Genomic DNA, 21,567 nt, shown 5'->3' with positions numbered 1-21,567 from the left:
ATGAAGTTCTAAAATTTCAATGTGAGTCGAATCTTGCTCAAGGCTTATTGAGTGGTTTTGCAAAAACCTTCGATGACGATAGTGCTACATGTAAGATCTCTTGATATGTATACAATTTTTATTAATGCCTTCAAAGGGAGAAAGTTTACTACGGAGCCAAAGTTCAACATGATGTGATTAATCTGTGTATGTGTTCTAATTCACTTATAACGGCCTATTTTGTAATTTTGACCCTAGCAAGAGATCTTCATCGATGAATTCGATAAGAAGAGATTCAGATGGTGAAATTTCTGCATTAGCCACGTCTACCTTATAATCATAAAAAAAAGATATGGCAAAAATTAATGCCTTGCCTAATTCAGGAGACAAGCACAACACATCATACAGACTAAGAAGAGATGATATTTTCTTTAAATGTGTATGATTACATTGTGCTTGACTTCTGATTTTAACAAGCCACAAGAGTATTTATATTATATTATTAGAAGAAGGCCCGCACCCTATGTGCTCGATCCGATCCGATCAATGACAATCAATTATGAAATAACATAGATAATAATCGAAATCATTTAGTACACTAATCTTGTCAGTTTCCATTTTCGATTGAGAAAGTGGAGGACCCGGTGAGCTGTCCAATAGTGCACAAAACGAGGCTGGAGAGATGATAAGATCCAGTGTCGATCTCACTTTTTAATCACTGGAGGGAATCCCACCAGGCGGTTCGGGAGACCGCCATGGCTCCTCTCTTATCGAGAATCCATACATCCCTTATCGGTGTGTGGACAGCTATCTCTCGAGCACAGGTTTAGGTTCGGCTGACAGACCAATGTCAGCTAATTGAGTCCCAGAGCGTGTGTGATGCGATGAACTTCATTTGGATCTTTAGGAAAACACAACCTGCCATCATGTTAAGCGAACACACCCAAAACATTATACAAAGACACGTCCCACAATCTCGTTATTTATTGCAGTGGAGGGAGTTCGAATTTGTAGGTCCCGAGTTACGCTTGCAATGACTCTGTCAATTTGCTCCTTTGGCATTACTTTGCAAGGAATTCGATAGAGGTGTTTGCTTCTTCGAATATGGCGAATGTTGATTAAAACGATCGTAACGTGGTTCCGAGCAGTCAGCTGACTCCAACTCGTCATCATCAATTGTGGGCGACGGGTAAGTTGGAGCCGGGGACATGATTTAAAATATGGGCTTCACTCCCGAGTCTAGGAGGCGAAGATTCTGTGGCTTGATGTCTGCTCCAATTTGTAGAGGGGCAAACTTGGGTGGCACTAGAGGTGTGCCCTTGGATGGGCGTGAGCTCTTCTATGTTTGAGGACAACAGAGAATGAGGCAGAGTTGATCACGAAGTTCGATATGGATGAGGAATGGATGGTGATGGTGGTGATGGGATGGAAGGCAATGATGGTGGCAGGGGGAAATATGACACTGTCGACTTCACAAGAGTCTCGGATGATGCCTCCTGTCAAGTGTGCCTTCCCTTTCTTCACAGAGGCGACGCCCAGCCTGGGGGTACACCTCTAGTGTCAGTCGTGTTCGTCCCTCTACATGCTGGGGCCTGACACCGAGCTGTAGAATCTTCACCACCTTGACCCAGGAGCGACAACCATGTTTTGATTCCTGTATCAAACACTATTGATGATGGGGATTTAGACTCGATTGACTTCTTAGAGCCTTGTTACGATCGTTTTGGCATATGAAGATGAAGCAAACGCTTTGGTATCGGATTCTCTGCAAAGTAATACAAAAAGAGTAGATTGATGGATTCTTTGTAAGGGTGACTCGGGACCTACAAATTCGAACTCCGACCACTGCAATAAATAACGTCACTCCGTGGGACGTGTCTTCAATGTTGTGTGTACTCACTGAAGATGATACCCCATTATGTTTCCTTGGAGAACTAAATGAATTTCATCACATCACCACCCGCTCCTCGACTCAATTAGCTAAAATTTATCCATCCCCTTCTTCTAGTAATAATGTAAATGCTTATGTGGCCTCTCAAAATCATGCGGTCATGTATAATGTACTCACACATGTATAGAAAATACCATCTATTCTTAGTGTGTAGGATGCATTATGCGTGTCTCCTGAACTACAGACGACTTTAATTTTTGCCATATACTTTTCTAATAGTTATAAGGTAGTTATGGCTAATGCGGAAATTTCACCATTTGAATCTCTTCACATATGAAGATCTTTGGCTATGGTCCAAATTACGCCTTTCTTAGTGACTGTGAATTAGAAGATACACTGGTTAATTGCATCATGTTGGATTGCGACTTCGCAATAAACCTTCTCCCTTTGAAGACATTAATAAAACATAGATACACATCCATAAATCTTCCATCCAACACTATTTTCATCCATGGTTTCAACCGAACCGGTCAATGAGCCTTAATGCACGATTCGACTCACATTGAAATTTTAAAACTTCGTGTCTTAGGTCATCTTTGATGTGATCGACATCTTTATGTCCTAAATTTCACTGCTAGGATGTCCATGGCTGCATGGGCGTGGAGTCATATCTTCATCCTTGCATCTGTTCAAATATAAGACACCTAATGCATAAGCGCGAAGAGTCTTTAGTAATACTTAGCCATTTATAGAAGCAGAATTGTTTTATGCTGATTCTGAACTCTACATGGGTAAACCTTCGACCCCTAATGATACATCGTCAAGGGAAGCAAAAGGCAAGAATCTCGATAACGATAGCAAGGCCAAGAATCAATCCTATTTAGATTACTCCACGGCATCTATAAAAACAAAAAGTTAACACATGACTTTTTCTTGAACAAAGCCCCAGTTGAAGGCGCCGTCTGAAATGAAGACTAAAAAACAATCCAAGGCATCTTATGAGAAGAACATCTTCTTCCAACAAACGATTTTAAGATATATTCCAAAGGAGTAAAGGAGACAATAAGATGCTTCTTCCGAGTGTTTGGAGAAGAGATCCCCGACAAGGCTACTTTGAACTCCTCTACCGTCGCAAAAGTTCGGAAAGCTTGCCGCAAGCAGAAGGGAAAATATTTCTTTATCAAATGAAGTTTGTGCTTGTGTCTTCCGTGTTGGCCTAAGATTAGGAAGGTGATTCTGACTTACCCATCTCCTTCTACGATTCGAAATCCATCAGTATGATGACCAAGATGGGGGTATGAAATGCATTCTATGATGGGTTGTGCTGATGGGAAAGGCAACTTAGCACCTTTCGATGATCTGCTCACTTTTCGAAGATCTGCTCACTACAGATCAGAAGAAGGTTTTGTACCATGAAAATCAGGCTGTGACTCCTTTACATGCTCCTCTTTAAGCCATCTTTGGACACCAAATTACCTCGAACCGATCTGCTCTAATATTAACCAACATAATTGTAAGTTGAGATAAACAAAAAAATCACCAAGAAAATGCAAGGTTTGATTCAAGGCCATGAAAACCAGGCTAAGAAATGTTGTAACGACCCGGATTTTTGGATAACTCTAAACCCGGACCGTTAACAAAAGGCAACAATTTTTTTTTAACAAATTTGAAAACTCAATTAAAAGTTTACTAAAGGATCTAACAAGAGTATTTGACATAATTACAAAAAAAACAACAACTAAGAATAAGACGGATAGCCACGAATGCCACACAGCTACACTAATTACTCTATCCTTGCTCTTGCACACCCCTTTTAATTCTAGATCTCCTCGTTAGCATGTAATCCAATGTCATCAATTGTACCAAAAGTGAACATGTGATAACAATTATTTAAATTGAAACATGAAATATTAATAAAAGAACACGCCATAATATCCATTGAATGTGAATCTACTGATCTCATAAAACATACAACATTTTACATTTAAGAGGTTTATGTTTATTATTAATTTAATGCATGAGACGACTCCCCAAGCCAATCCAACTCCTCATTGTTACCTTGCCTCCAATACATTCCACTACCCTCGTCTACAGGTAGTGGGCATGGAGGACTTTTTACGACGTGCTTAATAGCCACTCCGCCTCTTGACATCATGGTCTAAGAGGATGCATTTACCGCCAAGGGGATGCGCTAAAACCCAAGGCCGGCTCGGAATTTCATTATTCCTGGACGACTCATACCTCAGCCCAATCCACCAAATTATTTTCCCATTGCCTTTGTTTGTTACCTGTTTTTCTGGCATATCATCCATATCTTGTTTTTTCAATATCTTAGAGATATTTTTAGTAATTTTCTTGCGTCCCACATCTTTTTTTCCTTTAATAAGGAATCGTAACATTCATCTTTTGTAAGCTACTAGCATAGCATCATTTTCCAATATTTATTGCATGCTACTAATATAACCAAACATGAGAGCGAGATGCATATTAATAAGAAACAATCATCTTAACTACATCATTATCATGAATAATTCTATGTTTACTAAGAATTTCATTGCATGCATATAAATCAATCATTGCTTAAGAGTACAAGTTTAGGGTACCGTCACCTACCTTAGTTATTTGTGATATGAAAGAGTAAGAAATCCTCTATGTCTGAGTAGGGATTGCTACCGAATCTGAAACACAATGATATACCAAATTCTAAGTTTCCTCAATCCGTATTTCCAAGTGACACACACACACACCAAAGGCTTATGTGCGACCATTTCCTTTTATTATTCTTAATTATCTTTGTTTATAATAATTACCTTTGGGTGATATCAATAGTTTAGGGGCTGTTTTTAAACGTGATTTTTTTCCTTTTTCCAAAATCCTAAAATCCGAATCGCTACCTAAAAAGGGAAACAAGCCGACACACATCTAAAATTACTAATTATATTTCTTTTTGAAATTTCTAACCATTATCATTAAAATCCAAAAGTTCCCTGACAAGGATAGTCAAACCAACAAGGCCACCTGACCGGACACTCTTCACTCGATCCCTTTATGCTCCCTTATTTTATGTTCATGTCATCATGTCAACCTACAAAATCTGTATGTAGTAACTGAGTCAGAACAAGCTGGGCAAGATCACATAGTGGGCTCACATAATGAGAGTGCACAATAATGAAATTGCTTTACAACAATGGTCCTTATGTCAATTATCAGATAGGCAACAGAATGAGATTAGGATCATGAGAATCACAATAAGATCATGGGGACGATAGCCAAAAGACATGAGAACATGCAAGTATCAATAGATCATGGTAGAGAAAAATAACGCAAAAACCAAAGTATCGTATAGGTGGAAAGATATAGATAGACACAATAAAAAATCACATCGTTTACATAAGTATACGGTCCCAAATCCAGATCATCATATGTATATATACACAACAGCAATATCCATCACATATCGAAGCATGTGGATCAAAGTCATCATATATATATATATATATATATATATATATATATATGAGTTAAGTGAAGCTACACATACGTGTAGCTAACTTAGCTACACCGATGGCTTAAAATACAGTGGGCCCACATTATTTGGGTGATCCAAACCATTCATTTGATAGGACCTCACATTGATAGGGTGTGCCCAAAAAATCAGCTCCATTGGATGATCTCAACCCTTCAAACTGTGGAGGCAAAAATTGAAAGATTTGTGAAGGTTTTTACACGTCCATTTTTGCCTCCACAAATCGTAGGGTTGGGATGATCCTATGGAGCTGATTTTTTGGGCACACCGTATCTATGTGAGGGCCCATCAAATGAATGGTTTGCATCACCCAAACAATGTGGGGCCCACTGTATTTTAAGCCGTCGGTGTAGCTAAGTTAGCTACACGTATGTGTAGCTACACTTTTCTCTCTCTATATATATATAATATAATATGAGTAAAGAGTTTCTGCGCTCAAGTGAAAACAGGGGTGGGCCCACATTGTTGGAGGGATCCAAAGCATTCATTTGGAAGGCCCTTTCATGGATAGGGTGTCCACCAAAAATCAGCTCCATTAGATCATCTTAGGGTGTCCATTTGTGGGGTGAAAAAATGGGCAGATTAGTGGACAAACATATCTGTCCATTTTCACCCCCACATTTGGACACCTTATGATGATCCAATGGAGCTGATTTTTGGTACACACCCCATCCATGATGAGGCCCTTTCAAATGAATGCTTACGATCACCCCAACAATGTGGCCCCACCCTTGTTTCCTGCACTCGAGCACATATAAGCTATCTGCGCTCGAGCGCAGGAACCTTTTTCTCATATAATATAATATATAATATGGGAGAACTGTTTATGAGCTCAAGCTCAGATAAGCTTATCTGATCTTGAGCTCAAAAACAGTGTGGGCCCACCTTTTTGGGGTGATCCAAAGCATTCAGTTGAAAGACCCTTACATAGATATGGTGTCCACAAAAAATCACGTGCTTAGGATCATCCTAACCCTTCCATTGATGGAGGGAAAAAATGGGCAGATTTGTGGAGAAACAGTGTCTGTCCGTTTTCCCTCCACAGATGGAAGGGTTAGGATGATCCTAACCATCTGATTTTGGTACACACCTTATCTATGTAAGGGCCTTTCGAATGAATGCTTTGGATCACCCCAAAAATGTGGGCTCGCATGAGTTTTTGACGCTCGAGCTCAGATAAGCTATCTGAGCTTGAGCTCAAAAATAGTTTTCCCACTATATATATATATATATATATGGGGCGAGGTTTCTGAGGTATTGCGCAGTCTGAGCAAGCCTCTATATAACACCATCTCCCATGTTGTGTGACTCATCCCACCCAAGGTTTTAAATTTCGGTTTCGGTACTAATTTCGGACCCCACCGAAATCCGAAATTTCGGCGAAATCCGAAATTTCGTAAAAATTTAAAAAGATTATTTAATTTATTTCAAAACTTCGGTCCGTTTCTTTTTGTTTTTTTTTAAATTATATTTTCTTGAAATTTCGGACCGAAATCTGGTAAAGTCCGAAATTCTGAATTTCGCCAAATTTCGGTTTCGGTCTCCACCGAAATTTAAAACGATGATCCCACCTGTTCATTCCATTGGACCTCACATAGATAGGGTGTAACGACCTGGCTTCTATTGCCTGAGGTCGCTACCAAAACCACTGAAATTTTTTATTTTTATTTTTTAAAACAGATAACAAATAGCGGAAGCGATTAATTAAAACTAAATAAATTAAAACCTTCCCACCATCATTATTCTCGTGAACAACTAACAATAAAAAAAATGTCTCCAAATTTGAGACCCACTAACATAATTAAACCCAAAGTCTGAATAACCAAAATAATAAATCCTAAATCCAATAAACCAAAACCACGGAAGTGACCATGATGTCAATCCGCACTCTATGACTCTAGCACCCCAAATGCCCGCATTGGTCTCATCAAATGTCTTCATTCGCAAAAGCTCCCTCCTCTTCACCTACCATTCCTGTAGGATATGAGGGTTAGAAGCAAGTAAAGGAAACTCTCTGAATAATGAAATTAAGCGACATGCATTTCACCATAATATTTTCTACAACAATGGAACAATAATAAAACATGAACTGTAGCAGTCTTATTATCAACTTATAACTAAAGCAAATAATAATAAGATGCAATGCGTGTGTGAAACTTTAAATGCTCTCTCCTTTTCCCCAATGATCATGCGGTAGTTCCCATTGATTTTCTCCTCATGTACTGCGGTGGCTTTCTAGCCTGGCCGGTGATCATTGACCATCAAGGACCCTCCGTTCCCTAATGGAACGTGATCCACTTTAGGATTTCGATCGGTTCACCACAAGGGTTCCTCCCAATGCATCGGCCACCAGTTGTCGTACGCTCTCGGACTGGTTGGCTTTTGGCTTTCCGCCCAAGGTTGGATCTAAGGGTTCTCCTTATTCCTCCCTCCCATTATTCTCAATCCTAAATATGTGTACAATTATTTTGCAATCCATTTCTCAATTTTCCAATCATTATCCAATTCCAAGCATTAAATAATTGAAATCGGAATAACATGCCTAGAACAATCCACTCTTATTACACATGCTAAATTATTCATTTCATTATTATGGAAAATAGAATAAGAAAACCACATCAACATTAAAAACATTATTAAGTGAGTAACCAAAACTTGCCTTGTCGTCAGAACTTGGGAAATTCAAAGCCGCTTCTAACAAGAATCAGAGAAGCACAAATCCTGGGATCATGGAACCGCACACACAACTAAGCTTTTCATTAAATCGCTAAATCTCATCCTAAGTTAGGCACCTAGTTCTCTTTACTCCAATATTCTCGATTTATTTGAATAAGTGATTACTTATATTTAAGGTGTTAAATTAGCCATTCCAGCCTTTACTACTTATATAACGAACATAGATATCAAAATAACTTGATATTAAAAACACTAATCGAACTAAAATATAAGAAATTTCCTTAACTTAATATGAAAGTACCGATTTTAAAAAAATCTTATTAGAGGACATCTACCTGTTTATATATATAACAAAATTTCCAATAATTTATACGTATAATAGTACTGTCTAAGGTACTAAAAATTTTGCACTAGATAACCTCCAGTATTTTAGAGAAAATGATAAAGTTCATCGCATGATATTGACATGAAAATTTTGAAGTTTCTATGTACCTATTTTCTACACAATAATACTGTCACGAAGAAAAATTTCAAAATTAATATATATTACTGACGAAACGAAATGAAAAATAAAATCCCACATTATATGCACGCTTATATAGATACTGTGCTAACTCGTAATACAAAAGCACTGGATGTACATAAGGTATTAAAATTTCAGTTGAAAGCGTAGATATAAAAAGAAAACTATCAATAACATTTCGTTTGGCATACCAATGTCGATTACCAAAAATTTTACAGATGTATTTGACATTGGCAAGGCACAAATCTTGGAACTAAAATCTTTGGCTCCTATCTAATATGTGTGCTCAAAAAGTTTTCTTAATTTCTTTTGAACATTAATTAATTTGCCATTTATCTGTATATAGTCTTGTTCCGAAAAAGACAAATTATAACTCAAGGAGATAAGATATGGGCTTTGTAAGAAGGTTTTAGAAATCCCATTATTTCATTTTATTTTTGTTACATAAGCCTATTCGAAGAAAAGAAATGATTAGTTCACTGAGCACTTACTTGTAGTCAAAGAATCAATATGAACTTCTCTTCTCCTTTTTCTTTTAATGACCGAACACCTCTCTCTCTCTCTCTAAAAATTTGTTGGGAATAGAAAGGCTGCAATACACGTTCATAAGAGGGAGAGAAAAAGAGGAAGACTTCTTAATTTATGAAATTGGATTTCCTACCTAAGAAATCCCTATTTATATAAGTTTTCTATTTTTACTTACCATGCTTCCAATTGATCCACCAAGGAAAATTAAAAAGGTTAACGAAAGAAAATCTTTGATTGCAAGATTGAAGGTGGCACATAAAATATTTTAAGGAAGTATGGGATGGCATAAGTGCACACGTCCCCACTTCTTTCTTTCTTTATATATTAAATTTGAAGTAAGTTTCCCCAAAATTCCACTTTGTAAAGCAAGTGGCTCTCTAATTTTGTTAATACTGTACGTTTTCCTTCTAAGGAGAAATGTACAGAGGTTTTCTTAAAAAGGAAGCCGGTTCTTCACTTATGATGTATGAGTATAGACATATAATATATGTATATAAAATATGGGCCCACAAGTGGCGCCCCAACTAGGGAATAATTAATTGTAATCTCATCCAAAATGGGAGTAGCGCCAAAATTTTTGAAAGTGATACCCACAGCTGAAATTTTTAGATTTCTTGCTAAAGATGGGAACACGTCCCAAAATTGTATGCCAAGAATGCCCCTCACACAATTGCCTAGTGTGATAATCTTGTTTGGGAATCTTGCCACACCCACTTTAATTAAAACTTGGGGTGCAAATATCAAATTTTAAATCAAAATCAAGAGGGTCGGTTATGAGAGAATATGAGTTACAGGCTAAATTGTAGGGTCCCACCAAAAATCGAAAATTAAAGCCTCCACTGACTTTTTATAAAGTGCCAAAAATATCCCTTGAAACCCTTTTTATGAAACATATTAACTAGGTTAATTTAATACACTCCGAATCATAAACTTTTGGGGTGAAAATATTTTAAATAAAACTCCAAAAATTTCCAGTTGTTACATAGGGTGTTCCTAAGAAACCAGCTCCATACAATCATCCTAACCATTCAATCTATAGACGCCTAGTTTCTAGTCGTCCATTCTAAAACTCGACAAATCAACACATACCATGATCCTATGGAGATGATTTCTAAGGGACACCCTACCTATGCTAGGTCCTACAGAATGAACAGGTTGGAGGAGTCCATAGTTATAAATTTCGTTTCGTTTCGTCCGAAATGGACGAAACATTTCGTTTAGGAACGAAAACGAAACGAAATCTGCAAAATTTCGGTCAATTTCGTTCGAAATTGACCGAAATTCCGGATTTCGGACGAAATGGACGAAATTTTGAATTTCGTCCTAAATTCAAAATAACGGCTAGTTTGACTGGATTTTGCAGAATTTACGACAATTACCTTGGAACGGTTCTTTTTGGTTTTTGACCATTTTAACCTCAAAATGTGACCGTTTATAGCTGTTGGGAAGGGTATTTTAGTCATTTTTAAATGCACAATCAATTAAAAACTCTATAAATAGCCTTTTCCCTATCTTCTTATCCTCCACCTTCACATAAGTGATTCTCTTTCTTTCTTTACTTTCACTTACGTTATCTATTATACTAAATTTCCTACAAGTCTACCCTCTTCTTCAACTCAATCCAAGTCTATTTTGGAGCAAAGGGAAGGCATACATTCAACTTACCACTACAAGAAGTCAAGAACTATTTCCAAAGGCTTATTTCAAGTGAGTGAAGGCTAATTTTTTCTTTTTCTCTTCAACTCAAGTTCAACCTCAAGGTTCTCCTTATTTCTTTCCATTTCCTTTCCTTTATTTCTTACTTCATTTGTCCCCTTCTACTTCATTTTTTTGTAATTTGTTTCAATTTTCTTTCTTCTAATTCATTTTCCCCCTTCTTCTACTTCATTTCAGAATGAGTGGGTCGGGCTCGGGACCTTCTGCAGGAGCATCCTCTATTGGTTCGGCACCCACTAGATCGGATGACCCGGCATGGGCTTACGGTACATTGGTTCGGGGTCAAAAAAATAAAGTAACTTGCATATTCTGTGGCAAAGTCATATCGGGTGGAGGTATAACCTGCTTGAAAGAACATTTAGCGGCTGTTCCTGGTGAAGTAGCATCATGCAAAAAAGTGACTGAAGATGTAAAATATCGAATGAAGCAACTTTTAGATGCAAAGAGAAAAGAAAGGGCTAGGATGAGCCTATCCAGAGCAGAGGTTGGAGGTTTTTATGGCACACCAGACGAAGAAGAAGAGGAGGATGAAGAAGACATTGACACACAATTGCCTCAAGTCCCTCAATGAAGAGGTAAGGAAGTTCTTGTAGAACCGAGTGGTACAAAAAGGAAGAAAAAGGGAATCACAGGAGGGATCAGGAATTTCTTTGCACCACGAACAACCCCTGGAGCCCAGCCAAGCATTAAAAGTGCTTTGGCTACTAAAGAAACAATGGATAGAGCAGACATGGCGGTTGGCATGCTTTGTTACGATGCCAATCTCCCTTTCAACGTTGCCAATTCACCTTTCTGGCAACCTATGTTTGATGCTGTGAATGCCGTGGGTTCGGGTTATAAGGCACCTACTTATCATGCTTTAAGGGGTCCCATTTTGAAGAATACAGTGGATGAGGTAAACAATTACTTGGAGGAGATTAAGATGTCATGGAGATACACTGGCTGTAGCATTATGGCAGATGGATGGACAGACACCAAACAACGTTCCCTAATCAACTTTTTGGTGTACTGCCCTAAAGGAGTCATATTCCTCAAATCCGTTGATGCGTCTGGCATAGTGAAGAATGCCGATGAATTATACAATATCTTTGCAAAGATTGTCGGAGAGGTGAATCCGGAATATGTGGTGCAATTTGTAACTGACAGTGAGCCAAGTTACATAGCTGTTGGAAAAAGACTAGAAGCCGCCTTTGGTACATTCTTCTGGACTCCGTGCGTAGCTCATTGCTTAGATCTCATCTTGGAGCATCTGTGCAAACCGACTGTATTTCCTCACATAGCAACCACAATTGAGAGGGCTCGGACGATTACAAAGTTCATCTACAACCATGGAAGCCTCTTGAATTTGATGAGGAAGAAGTTTACAGGTGGGAAGGAGTTGTGCCGCCCTGCTGCAACTAGATTTGCTACAAATTTCATTAGCATACAAAGTCTGGTGTTGAATCGGAAAGCACTTCAGCAGATGTTTGTGTCTGATGAGTATAGTACTAGTAGGTTTGTCCAACACCCACTGAGTGAAGGGCTAATTAGTACTGTGTTGGATAAATCTTTTTGGGACCAATGCAAGTACATTCTAAACATCAGCGAGCCTTTAGTGAGAGTGCTGCGTTTGGTAGATCGGCAGGACAAACAGGCGATGGGTTACCTATATGAGGCCATGGATAAGGCCAAAGAGAACATCAATGAGAGGTTGAAGAGAAAATCAGATTACAATCCCATCTGGACGATCATCGACCAAAGATGGGATAGGCAACTCCACAATCCCCTCCATGCAGCAGGATATTTTCCTAACCCTGCTCTCTTTTTCACTCCTACCTTCTCTAGGCACAGTGAAGTAACCAGAGGCTTGTTGGCATGCATCACTCTACTGGTACCTGATGAAGGTACACAAGACCTCATCACCAATCAGATTGAGGATTATCGAGAGGCTAAGGGTATGTTTGGAATGAAATTTGCAATCCGCAACCGAACGAAGTTAGGACCAGGTATATTTGAGTTGTTTGTTTAATTAAGTATAATTCATTTTAACTTTCAGTTTCTCAACAAATAATGCTTTACTATTTGTTATTTTACAGTTGCATGGTGGAATCAATTTGGAGGTGACGTGGAAGAATTACAGATCTTTGCGATTAGAATCCTCAGTCAGACCTGCAGTGCGACTGGGTGTGAAAGGAATTGGAGCACCTTCGAACACATTCACTCTGCAAAGAGAAATAGGTTGGAGCACCAGAGATTAGATGACTTGGTGTTTGTCCATTACAATCTTAAGTTTCGAGAAAGGTATATAACGTAATATAATGTTTTCAACTCTCACTTCATCACTTTAAGCTTTTAAGTTTAACCTTTGACATTAAACTTAATGTTTTTCTTTTCAGGGACTTGTTGAGGAAATCATCTACCACTAGTGACCCTTTGAGCATAGACCATCTGGATGTCATGATGGATTGGGTTGCAGAAGAAGAAGATGTCATATTCACGCTGGAAGACATTGGGTGGGAAAATCTTGAAGCACCTACTGCTGTGGTTGGGGCCGAGGACGACGACGACGACGACGACGACGACGACTTTCTCATGCCTCTTGAAGAAGATGTCCCTACTGGTGGTCCAGGTGGTGATGACGGCGGCGGCGACGACGACGACGACGACGAAGAAGACATTGAGTATGATCATCCGGGTTATGATGACTGAGAGTTGTTGCTACTAGCTATTGTCTATGTTTCACTTTCATGTATCTCTTTTTTTTTTATGTTTTTCTATGTATCAGACTATCAGTTGGACTTGTGCAAGACTTTATGTGTTTAAGTAATGAATATGCCTTTTGGGACACATATTTTGGACTATTTATTAGTTTTTCATCTTTTTCTATTGATTTTATTTTTTTTGAAATTTTCTCATATTTTTTAATATATTTTTAGTGTGAACGAAAAGTTTCGACCGAAATTACCGAAATCCCACCGAAATTTCGTTTCGGTGGCCAAAACGAAATGGCGACTGAAACGGAATTTACAACTAAGGAGGAGTCAGACACCATGGGAGATGGCATATATAGAGTGCTGCTCAGGTTGCGCAATACCTCATAAACCTTTTCCATATATATATATATATATATATATATATATATATATATAGTAAATGGTTTCTGAGCTCAAGCTCAGATAAAATTTCTGAGGTAGAGTTTTTAAATAGGGTGGCTGCCAATGTTGTTTGGGTTATGTTAGATATTGATTCTATAGGACCTAACATAGATAGGGTGTTCCTAAGAAATCATCTTCATAGGATCATGGTAAGCAATGATTTGTGGAGGTTTAAAATGGACGTCTACAACATGGTCCATTTTGTGCCTCTACAGATCAAACGGGTAGGAGGATCCTATGGAGATGGTTTCTTAGGAACAACCTATCTCTGTCAGCTTCTATGGAATGAATGGCTTGGATGAGTCAAACAACATGGGAGATGCCCTATATAAAAACTCTACCTCAGATACCTCGCCCCCATATATATATATATATGTGTGTGTATATATATGGGTCAATATCCATTTCATACCGAAGTAATGCGGCACAAAGTCATCACGTATATGCATATGACCAAAAATAAAAAAGATATAAAACAACTATTTCATGTGGTTATTGTTTTGTAGTTCTAAAATATAGGAAACGAAGGACATGAGCATGATCACAGGGAATAAAACTATAATATCAAAGCTATTAAAGGAACCATTATCATATAGTCCACTATCACTTACCTTGAATTTTTTTAGTGTAAAGAGATGAAGTATGATGTTCTGTGTCACTTGGAAGGTCACCTGAAAATATGACGTGAAAATATGACGTGTTAGTGGGTGTCAATCCAATTATCTTTAGTGTTTCAAATTCTTCTTTAATTTTATTTGTTCCTCCTAACGTATTTGTTTCCCCTCACTAAATCTATTTCCAAACTATTTTCACATGCAAACCTAAACATAACCTTCCGCCTTAAAGAAGCTTATCGTAACCATGTCGTATTTACGATTCTCATCAAAACTTAATTTTTTTATAACCTTAAGTGCTGATTTTTAATCAAAATAACGCCCTGAAGCTTGTAGATTATATATATATATATATATATATATATATATATATATATATATATATATATATCATGAGAGAAGAGCAGGTACTCCCTGGAGTAGATAACTTATCTACTTCTAGCTTAAAATAACAGTTGGGGCCACATTGTTTGAGTGATCCAAAGCATTCATTTGATGGGCCCTCACATAGATAGGGTCTACCCAAAAAATCAGCCCGATAGGATCATCCTAACGCTATGAACTGTGGAGGCAAAAAATGGACAGATTTGTGTAGGTTTATACATGTCCATTTTCGCCTCCACAGTTCATAGGGTTAGGATGATCCTATCAGGCTGATTTTTTGGGCACACCCTATCGATGTGAGGGCCCATCAAATGAATGCTTTGGATCACCCAAACAATGTGGCCCCAACTGTTATTTTAAGCTAGGGAGTAGATAAGTTATCTACTCCAGGGAGTACCTACTCTTTTCTCATATGTCATACCCTCTTTGAAAAACAATGTTTATACCCCATATATCAATTTTATATAATAGAATACACAAAAACAGTCCTTAGACTCAATAATACTTGCTGATTTTTATAGAAATCAGCCCCTTGCAAGTTTTAAATATCCTATATATATGACACATACTTCACATAAGACAATACCTATTACTTGTAAAGTATATAAGTAAAAAAATCATCACAAAACAGCCCATATTTACACTGCTTATATGCTGACTTTTGGGGAAATACACTCTTAAAAACCCATATAAAACCTCTAAGGCATATACACCCACGTATCATACTTTACATGAAAAACAACCTATAAAACTTAGGGTTCAAAAACTCACTAAAACCCATGGAAAACAGTCACTTTTAAGTGCTGATTTTTCCGAAAAGTAGCGGCAAATTCCCAATAAAATCACACACATGGCTTTTAATCATTCAAAAGCAACCCATGCAAAACAGTCACTTTTAAGTGCTGATTTTTCCGACAAGCAGCGGCAAATTTCCAATAAAATCACACACATGGCTTTTAATCATTCAAAAGCAACCCTTAATTACTTTGGGTTTACTCCTAGTGGAATTCTACAAAAAGAAAACAAAATATATACTAATTTAGGGTATAAGATTTTGAAAAGAAATTCCAAAATAAGGTTCTTGATCCTTAAAGTAACCAAAGCATTTAAGTAAACATGGTGTAAACCCTAATTAGATTAAATTGACTCAAACAAAAACAAAAAGATTGAATTTAAACCAAGAAATACGAAAAATACATGTTTTGGGTACTTACTCGAAAGAGAAAAATCGGATTGAAGAAAAGCCTCTGATCTTCTTTTCTTTTCTTTTTTCTCCTCTTTTTCTTTCTCTTTCTCTTCTTTCTTTTCTTCTCTCTCTCTCTCTCTCTCTCTCTCTCTCTCTCTCTCTCTCTCTCTCTACAATGGGCGTGCGCACAAGTTGGGCGTGAATTGAGAGTCCATGTATATTTTTTTCTTTTTTTATTAGGCCTAGTGTATGATTCCTATTCTAAGTCTAAAAGAATGGCAAGAGTTCAAGTTGTTTAGGTCTCTTTAATTCTATCTTTAGTAAATGAAGTAAATAAACTAAAATATAAAATTTTTAAACAATATGTGGCCTAATAGGACAAATCCCATCATAAGGTTCCACCTTAACGGAAAAAAGGCCCATAACTTCGCCAAATCGCGTCAAAATTGCAAAGTTTTGGGCCCGTTGGATACATAGTTGAAAACCCATCTAATGAAGCCTAAATCACATCGAACGTTTGATGTCCCAAAAGTGAATTATAAATAAGGTGGTGGGATTACTATTTATAGTAAAAACGGGGTTTACTATTTATAGTAAGTGCGAATCTGATAGTCCGAACGGCTCCAAATCAAAGATCTAGACCGTTGATCTTTGATCGAAGGATATATGGCCAAGATTTAATAAAAATTGTTAACTTTACCTGCCCCTGTGGGGCGGGTCATTACATCATCCCATACTAACACTAATTGTTTGAGTAAATGAAACATGCGCTATACTTCATGAAAATGATGAACTGAAGCCTCTACACCACCAATCCCTTGGACCTCTTCAAGTTGGAGGCAATTTGTCACTTGGAAGTGTAAAAACAAGCGTCTGTTGCTAGACAAATGGGACTCAAAATTTCAACCCATTTTCATGGAGAGTAGCTCATTCTATTCTTTATGAAAATGGATTCTGGCCATGCCTTAGCATATCAGTTTTTTAAAATAAAAACTTGGTGAAGCTAACATCACGGGATAAAAAAAAGATGGGGTGGAAATGCCTTCAACTGACTTGGTCCATCTTTGATTTATAATCAATCATTTGAAATCAAAAGTATTTTCCTGATACATGTTTCTTGATCCAGCTGCTTCAACTAGATATTTACATTCATGGGTTTCATAAAGTTCTTTTGCAGTATTGATCCCACAATAAAATCATAAAGTTTATTATCTAAACTTAAACAATTCAGCATATAAGCTTTGCATAAATATTCTTCTCTTATCCTTTTTTGTGTCATGTGAGATCTAGTCAATTCATTCTCTTGGTTGTTAATATCCGATTTCCATAACACAATCCAATTCTAGAGTGGTTCTTCTCTTATCCTTTAAAAAAAAGATTCATTCTGATCAATTCATGGAAATCTAATCAATTCATTCTGTAGGTAGTTAATATCTGATTTCCATAGCACAATCCAATTCTAGAGTGGTTAAGAAAAAGATTTTTATGTTTTCTTCTCCTAAAATTAAAACTATAGAATTTTTAGATCTATTGGGATGAGAAGTCATATTTGACCAATAGGAAATTCAAAATATTTGGCTTAAGATTTTAATCTGAGATGTTTGCAAATATAGTATTATAATACTCGTAAAAATTACAAAATTGTATGTCCTCAAGCAAGTAAATACAAGTTATTGTCCAAGTTCATTGAGATGAATAGGCAAATATAGAACAAATGTTGTCTCTAAGAAATTTAAAAGATAAATCATGAAGAATATTAGAAAATCAAGGAAGATAAACTTATCAATTTAGTCGAGCCACGAGTCAAAGCTTACTGCCCTTAAACCAAATATTGCCCAAACTAGATGGTCTCTAAGGTGTAGATGGGTTTCCTGAATACTGCCTCCTAAAACCAAAGACATGTCGTTCGATGTTAACGTGCACTCACGCAGACTGCAATATCAACGAGTGCGCTTATGTTTCCTTGATTGTGAAACCTAAATGAAGGGGATGCACAAGTGAATAGAAAGCAGAAAAATACATTGCAAAGAGAGGTAGGATTTTCTGAGCCTATTGAAGAAGAGAGTAACTTATTTTAGAACACTATTTCCCTTAACTGTCTCCCAACGACGTTATCATTCTAATCACATGCTCCGCACTAGGCACGTTTTAACCAAAAAAAAATAGAACGTTAGAAAATGTTCTAAAAAAAGTAGCATAAAACCATCATTGAAAAGGTTAATAACCTAAATATGGTAAAAAAGGTTAATAACCTAAATTAAGTTAAATAAATAGAATGCTGGAGGGGTCCTTACTCCTTACAGAGTAAACACACACATGCACAAGCCACTGCCCAACCCAGCTTGGATCGGCAGCACCCACCACACATGGTGTGAAGATCTTTCCCAAGGCTCCTCTCTTCTCTAGATCGCAACTCTACGAAAACGATCAACATTTATATAACGTGGAAAGTTTTTATTCCCAACCAATGTGGGACTAAAATTTGATGCTTAAGGGTTTTAAAATTCAGGAAAAACAAGATATGGTGAAACACATTTCCCACTAAATTTTGAGTTATACTTTTAAAGTAGTCCTTTAATAAGACAGCAGCATCTGATATTCCTCCTATTGCCCGTATGGTCCACACCTACAAAGGGTCCACATAATCTTGACAAAACTTTCTTAAGCTTCCTACTGGATATTTTCTAGTTATTATCTTCCCCATTTTCTTATAATTCGTTTTTGAGTCAATCGTATTTTCAAATAATTTCTTAGTCAGAAACGATTACAAGAGTTGGTTTTGTGTTTTATAGTACATTTGCAAGCTATACCTTTTTCCCCAGTGTGCCACGATTTGGCATGTTGAATTAGGTGGCATAATTATTGACTCATCCTATTTGGTCATCCTCATTGCACTATGAATTCACTAAATAAGTTTGGCAAAGATTTTGTTTTTCAGCAGTTGATTGTTCCATCTTCTGAAAGATCCCCTGCATGTTTACTTGTTCATACATAATACACTTGGTTAGAAATGGCAAGCTGAAATCTGGATATTCTTTCACATGTTTCAATGCCTATTATATATTATTTTTCTTTGAAGTTATTTTACTTCATCCTGGGAAAATTTTCCTTGAAATCAATTTCTGGATCTTTTTCTTATGTGGCAGGCTTTGGGTACATTTTTCATGCCTATGTTTTATATCTTTTTATGGATTGTACCTACTGTATAAGGTGAGGATTTCACTCAATCATTCTTGATACTTTGCAGAAGTTATTTGTGGAAGCATTTTATGCAATATTTTGGACAGCAATATTAACTGATAAATATTGGAAGATTTTCTTATTTGGAATGGTCTAATGTCTTCCTAATCTTTTTTTTCTTGAAGAAAATGTCTTCCTAATCAATTTTCTATCTTTTAGCTCATTTCTTCAAGTTGTAATACTTAAAACTGGCGTTAAGAGAAGGGTGAGGAGAGAAGAATGAGAGAAGAAGTGAGTTAGAGGTAATCTCCCACTCAAACACAGATATATCTATATATACATATATCTATAAAAGATGAGTACCCTTAGGTATATATATCTTCTGACACTCCCCCCCAAGCTGGATTGTATATATCATATAGTCCTAGCTTGTTACAAATATTAGTTACCTTTGCTTTATTCAATGACTTGGTAAACACATCGGCTAGTTGATCCACCAATCGAGTGAATTTTGTGCATCTCTCCCTTCTGGATCCTTTGACGGATGAAATGACAGTCTACTTCGATGTGCTTGGTTCTCTTCTGAAAAACTGGATTGGTAGCAATGTGGATAACAACCTTATTATCACAATAAAGCCGAGCTGGGGATGATGAAGAGAAACCAATCTTAGGGAGGAGAGAGTGCAACCAGATAAGCTCTCCACTTGTATGTGACATGGCTTGGTATTCGGCTTCTGCACTTGATTTGGCTACTACGTCTTGTTTCTTACTTCGCCACGATACTAAGTTACCCCAACAAAGGTAAAATATCCAGTAGTGGATCTCCTATCTGCTGGTGACCTGTCCAGTCTGCATCACAAAATCCCTCCAACTTCTCATGGCCATGTTTCTTGAACAATAGACCTTTCCCTGGCATGCTTTTTACGTAGAGAAGACTCTGAATCACGGCTGCCTAGTGGGAGGTATGTGGTGTACTCATGAACTAGCTAACTACCCCTATTGCATATGAAATATCTGGACGAGTGACTATGAGGTATATAAGTTTCCCAACTAGCCGTCTGTACCTGCCAGGGTCATCGAACAAGTCTTCCTCTTCTGGAAGCGGCTTTGTATGTGGGTCAGTGGGAACAACATCTGGTTTCAGACTCAGAGGACCTGTCTCATCCAATAGATCTAGAACATATTTTCTCTGCAAGAGGGAGAGATTACTACGAGAATAAGCTACCTTAATCCCCAGAAAATATCTTAGACACCCTAGGTCTTTGATGGAAGACTCTTTCTGCAAGAAGGCCTTTAACTTCTTTATTCCCATTGAGTCACTCCTAGTAATGATAATATCATCCACGTATACTATTAGGACTTATCCGGCATCAAACTGATGGCTAAAGACTGAGTGATCAACTAAACAATGTTTCATGCCAAACCGCATATCCGAATATCTGAATATCCCAAACCATGCTCTAGGAGATTGCTTTAGGCCATAAAGAGATTTCCGCAATCGACACAATCTCCCCCTGAGCAACATACCAAGAAGGTTGCTATATGTACACCTCCTCAGTGAGGTCACCATGAAGAAAAGCGTCATTCACATCTAACTGATACAGGGGCCAACCACGGTTAACAACCAAGGAAAGCAACATGGCGAATTGAAGGAATTTTGGAAATTGAGGAGAAAGTCTTAGTATAGTCAACCCCAAATGTCTGTGTGTACCCCTTCACAACTAAGCGCGCCTTTAGGCGCTCAAATGTCCCAGTTGGCAAGTATTTGATAGAGAAAACTCAATGACAGCCCACAGGTTGAGCACTCTAAGGAAGAGATACCAAATCCCATATCTAATTGGCCTGAAGGGCACCCATCTCAAGGTCCATAGCGGGGTGCCATCCTGGGTGAGCAAGGGCCTCGGCCACTTACTGCGGTAAAGAAACAGAAGACAAATAATAGACAAAGCTATGAAATACAGGGGTGAGATTATCATAGGACACAAAATTAGAAATAGGATAGGCTTTAGAATGGGAACGAGTACCGGAAGCAACAAGAGAGTTCACAGGGAAAGTAGGAGATGGAAGACATATTGAAGTGGACCGTCACTTTAGTCTTCAAAGAATTCAGAAGGTGAGATAAGCACCACTTCCACTCGATCAGTGGACCAACTAGCCGATATATTTACCAAGTCATTGAAGATATTTGTAACAATCTAGGAATGTATGATATATACATTCTACCTTGAGG

General features: G+C 37.6%; 2 protein-coding genes across 8 annotated transcripts in view; both read left to right on the top strand.

The window, feature by feature from the left end:
* LOC143853464 (Early-responsive to dehydration stress protein (ERD4)) overlaps positions 1 to 21,567 on the top strand; it is a 70,695-nt gene that overhangs the window by 8,172 nt on the left and 40,956 nt on the right. For 6 of the 7 annotated variants that reach the window (XM_077363243.1, XM_077363245.1, XM_077363242.1 and 3 more), the window contains exon 3: positions 19,304 to 19,367. In XM_077363243.1, coding sequence (XP_077219358.1) covers positions 19,304 to 19,367 — 64 coding nt within the window. Of the gene's footprint in view, positions 1 to 19,303; positions 19,368 to 19,592; positions 19,640 to 21,567 lie in introns of those variants that run through there. The other variant, XM_077363246.1, reaches the window with a different exon arrangement.
* Positions 1,381 to 13,671, top strand: LOC143853148 (uncharacterized). Its single transcript, XM_077362881.1, has 3 exons — positions 1,381 to 1,525; positions 12,915 to 13,119; positions 13,215 to 13,671. The coding sequence occupies exons 1-3, from the start codon at positions 1,381 to 1,383 to the stop codon at positions 13,525 to 13,527; spliced, it is 663 nt and encodes a 220-aa protein (XP_077218996.1). The 3' UTR covers positions 13,528 to 13,671.

This window comes from Tasmannia lanceolata, unplaced genomic scaffold, assembly GCF_043159265.1.
Source record: "Tasmannia lanceolata isolate RefF3 unplaced genomic scaffold, GAP_Taslan_0.1 ptg000019l, whole genome shotgun sequence".
NCBI classification, from domain to species: Eukaryota; Viridiplantae; Streptophyta; class Magnoliopsida; order Canellales; family Winteraceae; genus Tasmannia; species Tasmannia lanceolata.
This window is presented reverse-complemented; position numbering and strand designations above follow the sequence as displayed.

Excerpts from the sequence above, each read along its gene's own strand:
- LOC143853148 (XM_077362881.1), top strand. The coding sequence starts at position 1,381 with ATGGATGGTGATGGTGGTGATGGGATGGAAGGCAATGATGGTGGCAGG. Across the intron at positions 1,526-12,914 it reads AGGCGACGCCCAGCCTGGGG|TTGCATGGTGGAATCAATTT; the intron begins GTACACCTCTAG and ends GTTATTTTACAG. Across the intron at positions 13,120-13,214 it reads AATCTTAAGTTTCGAGAAAG|GGACTTGTTGAGGAAATCAT; the intron begins GTATATAACGTA and ends TTTTCTTTTCAG.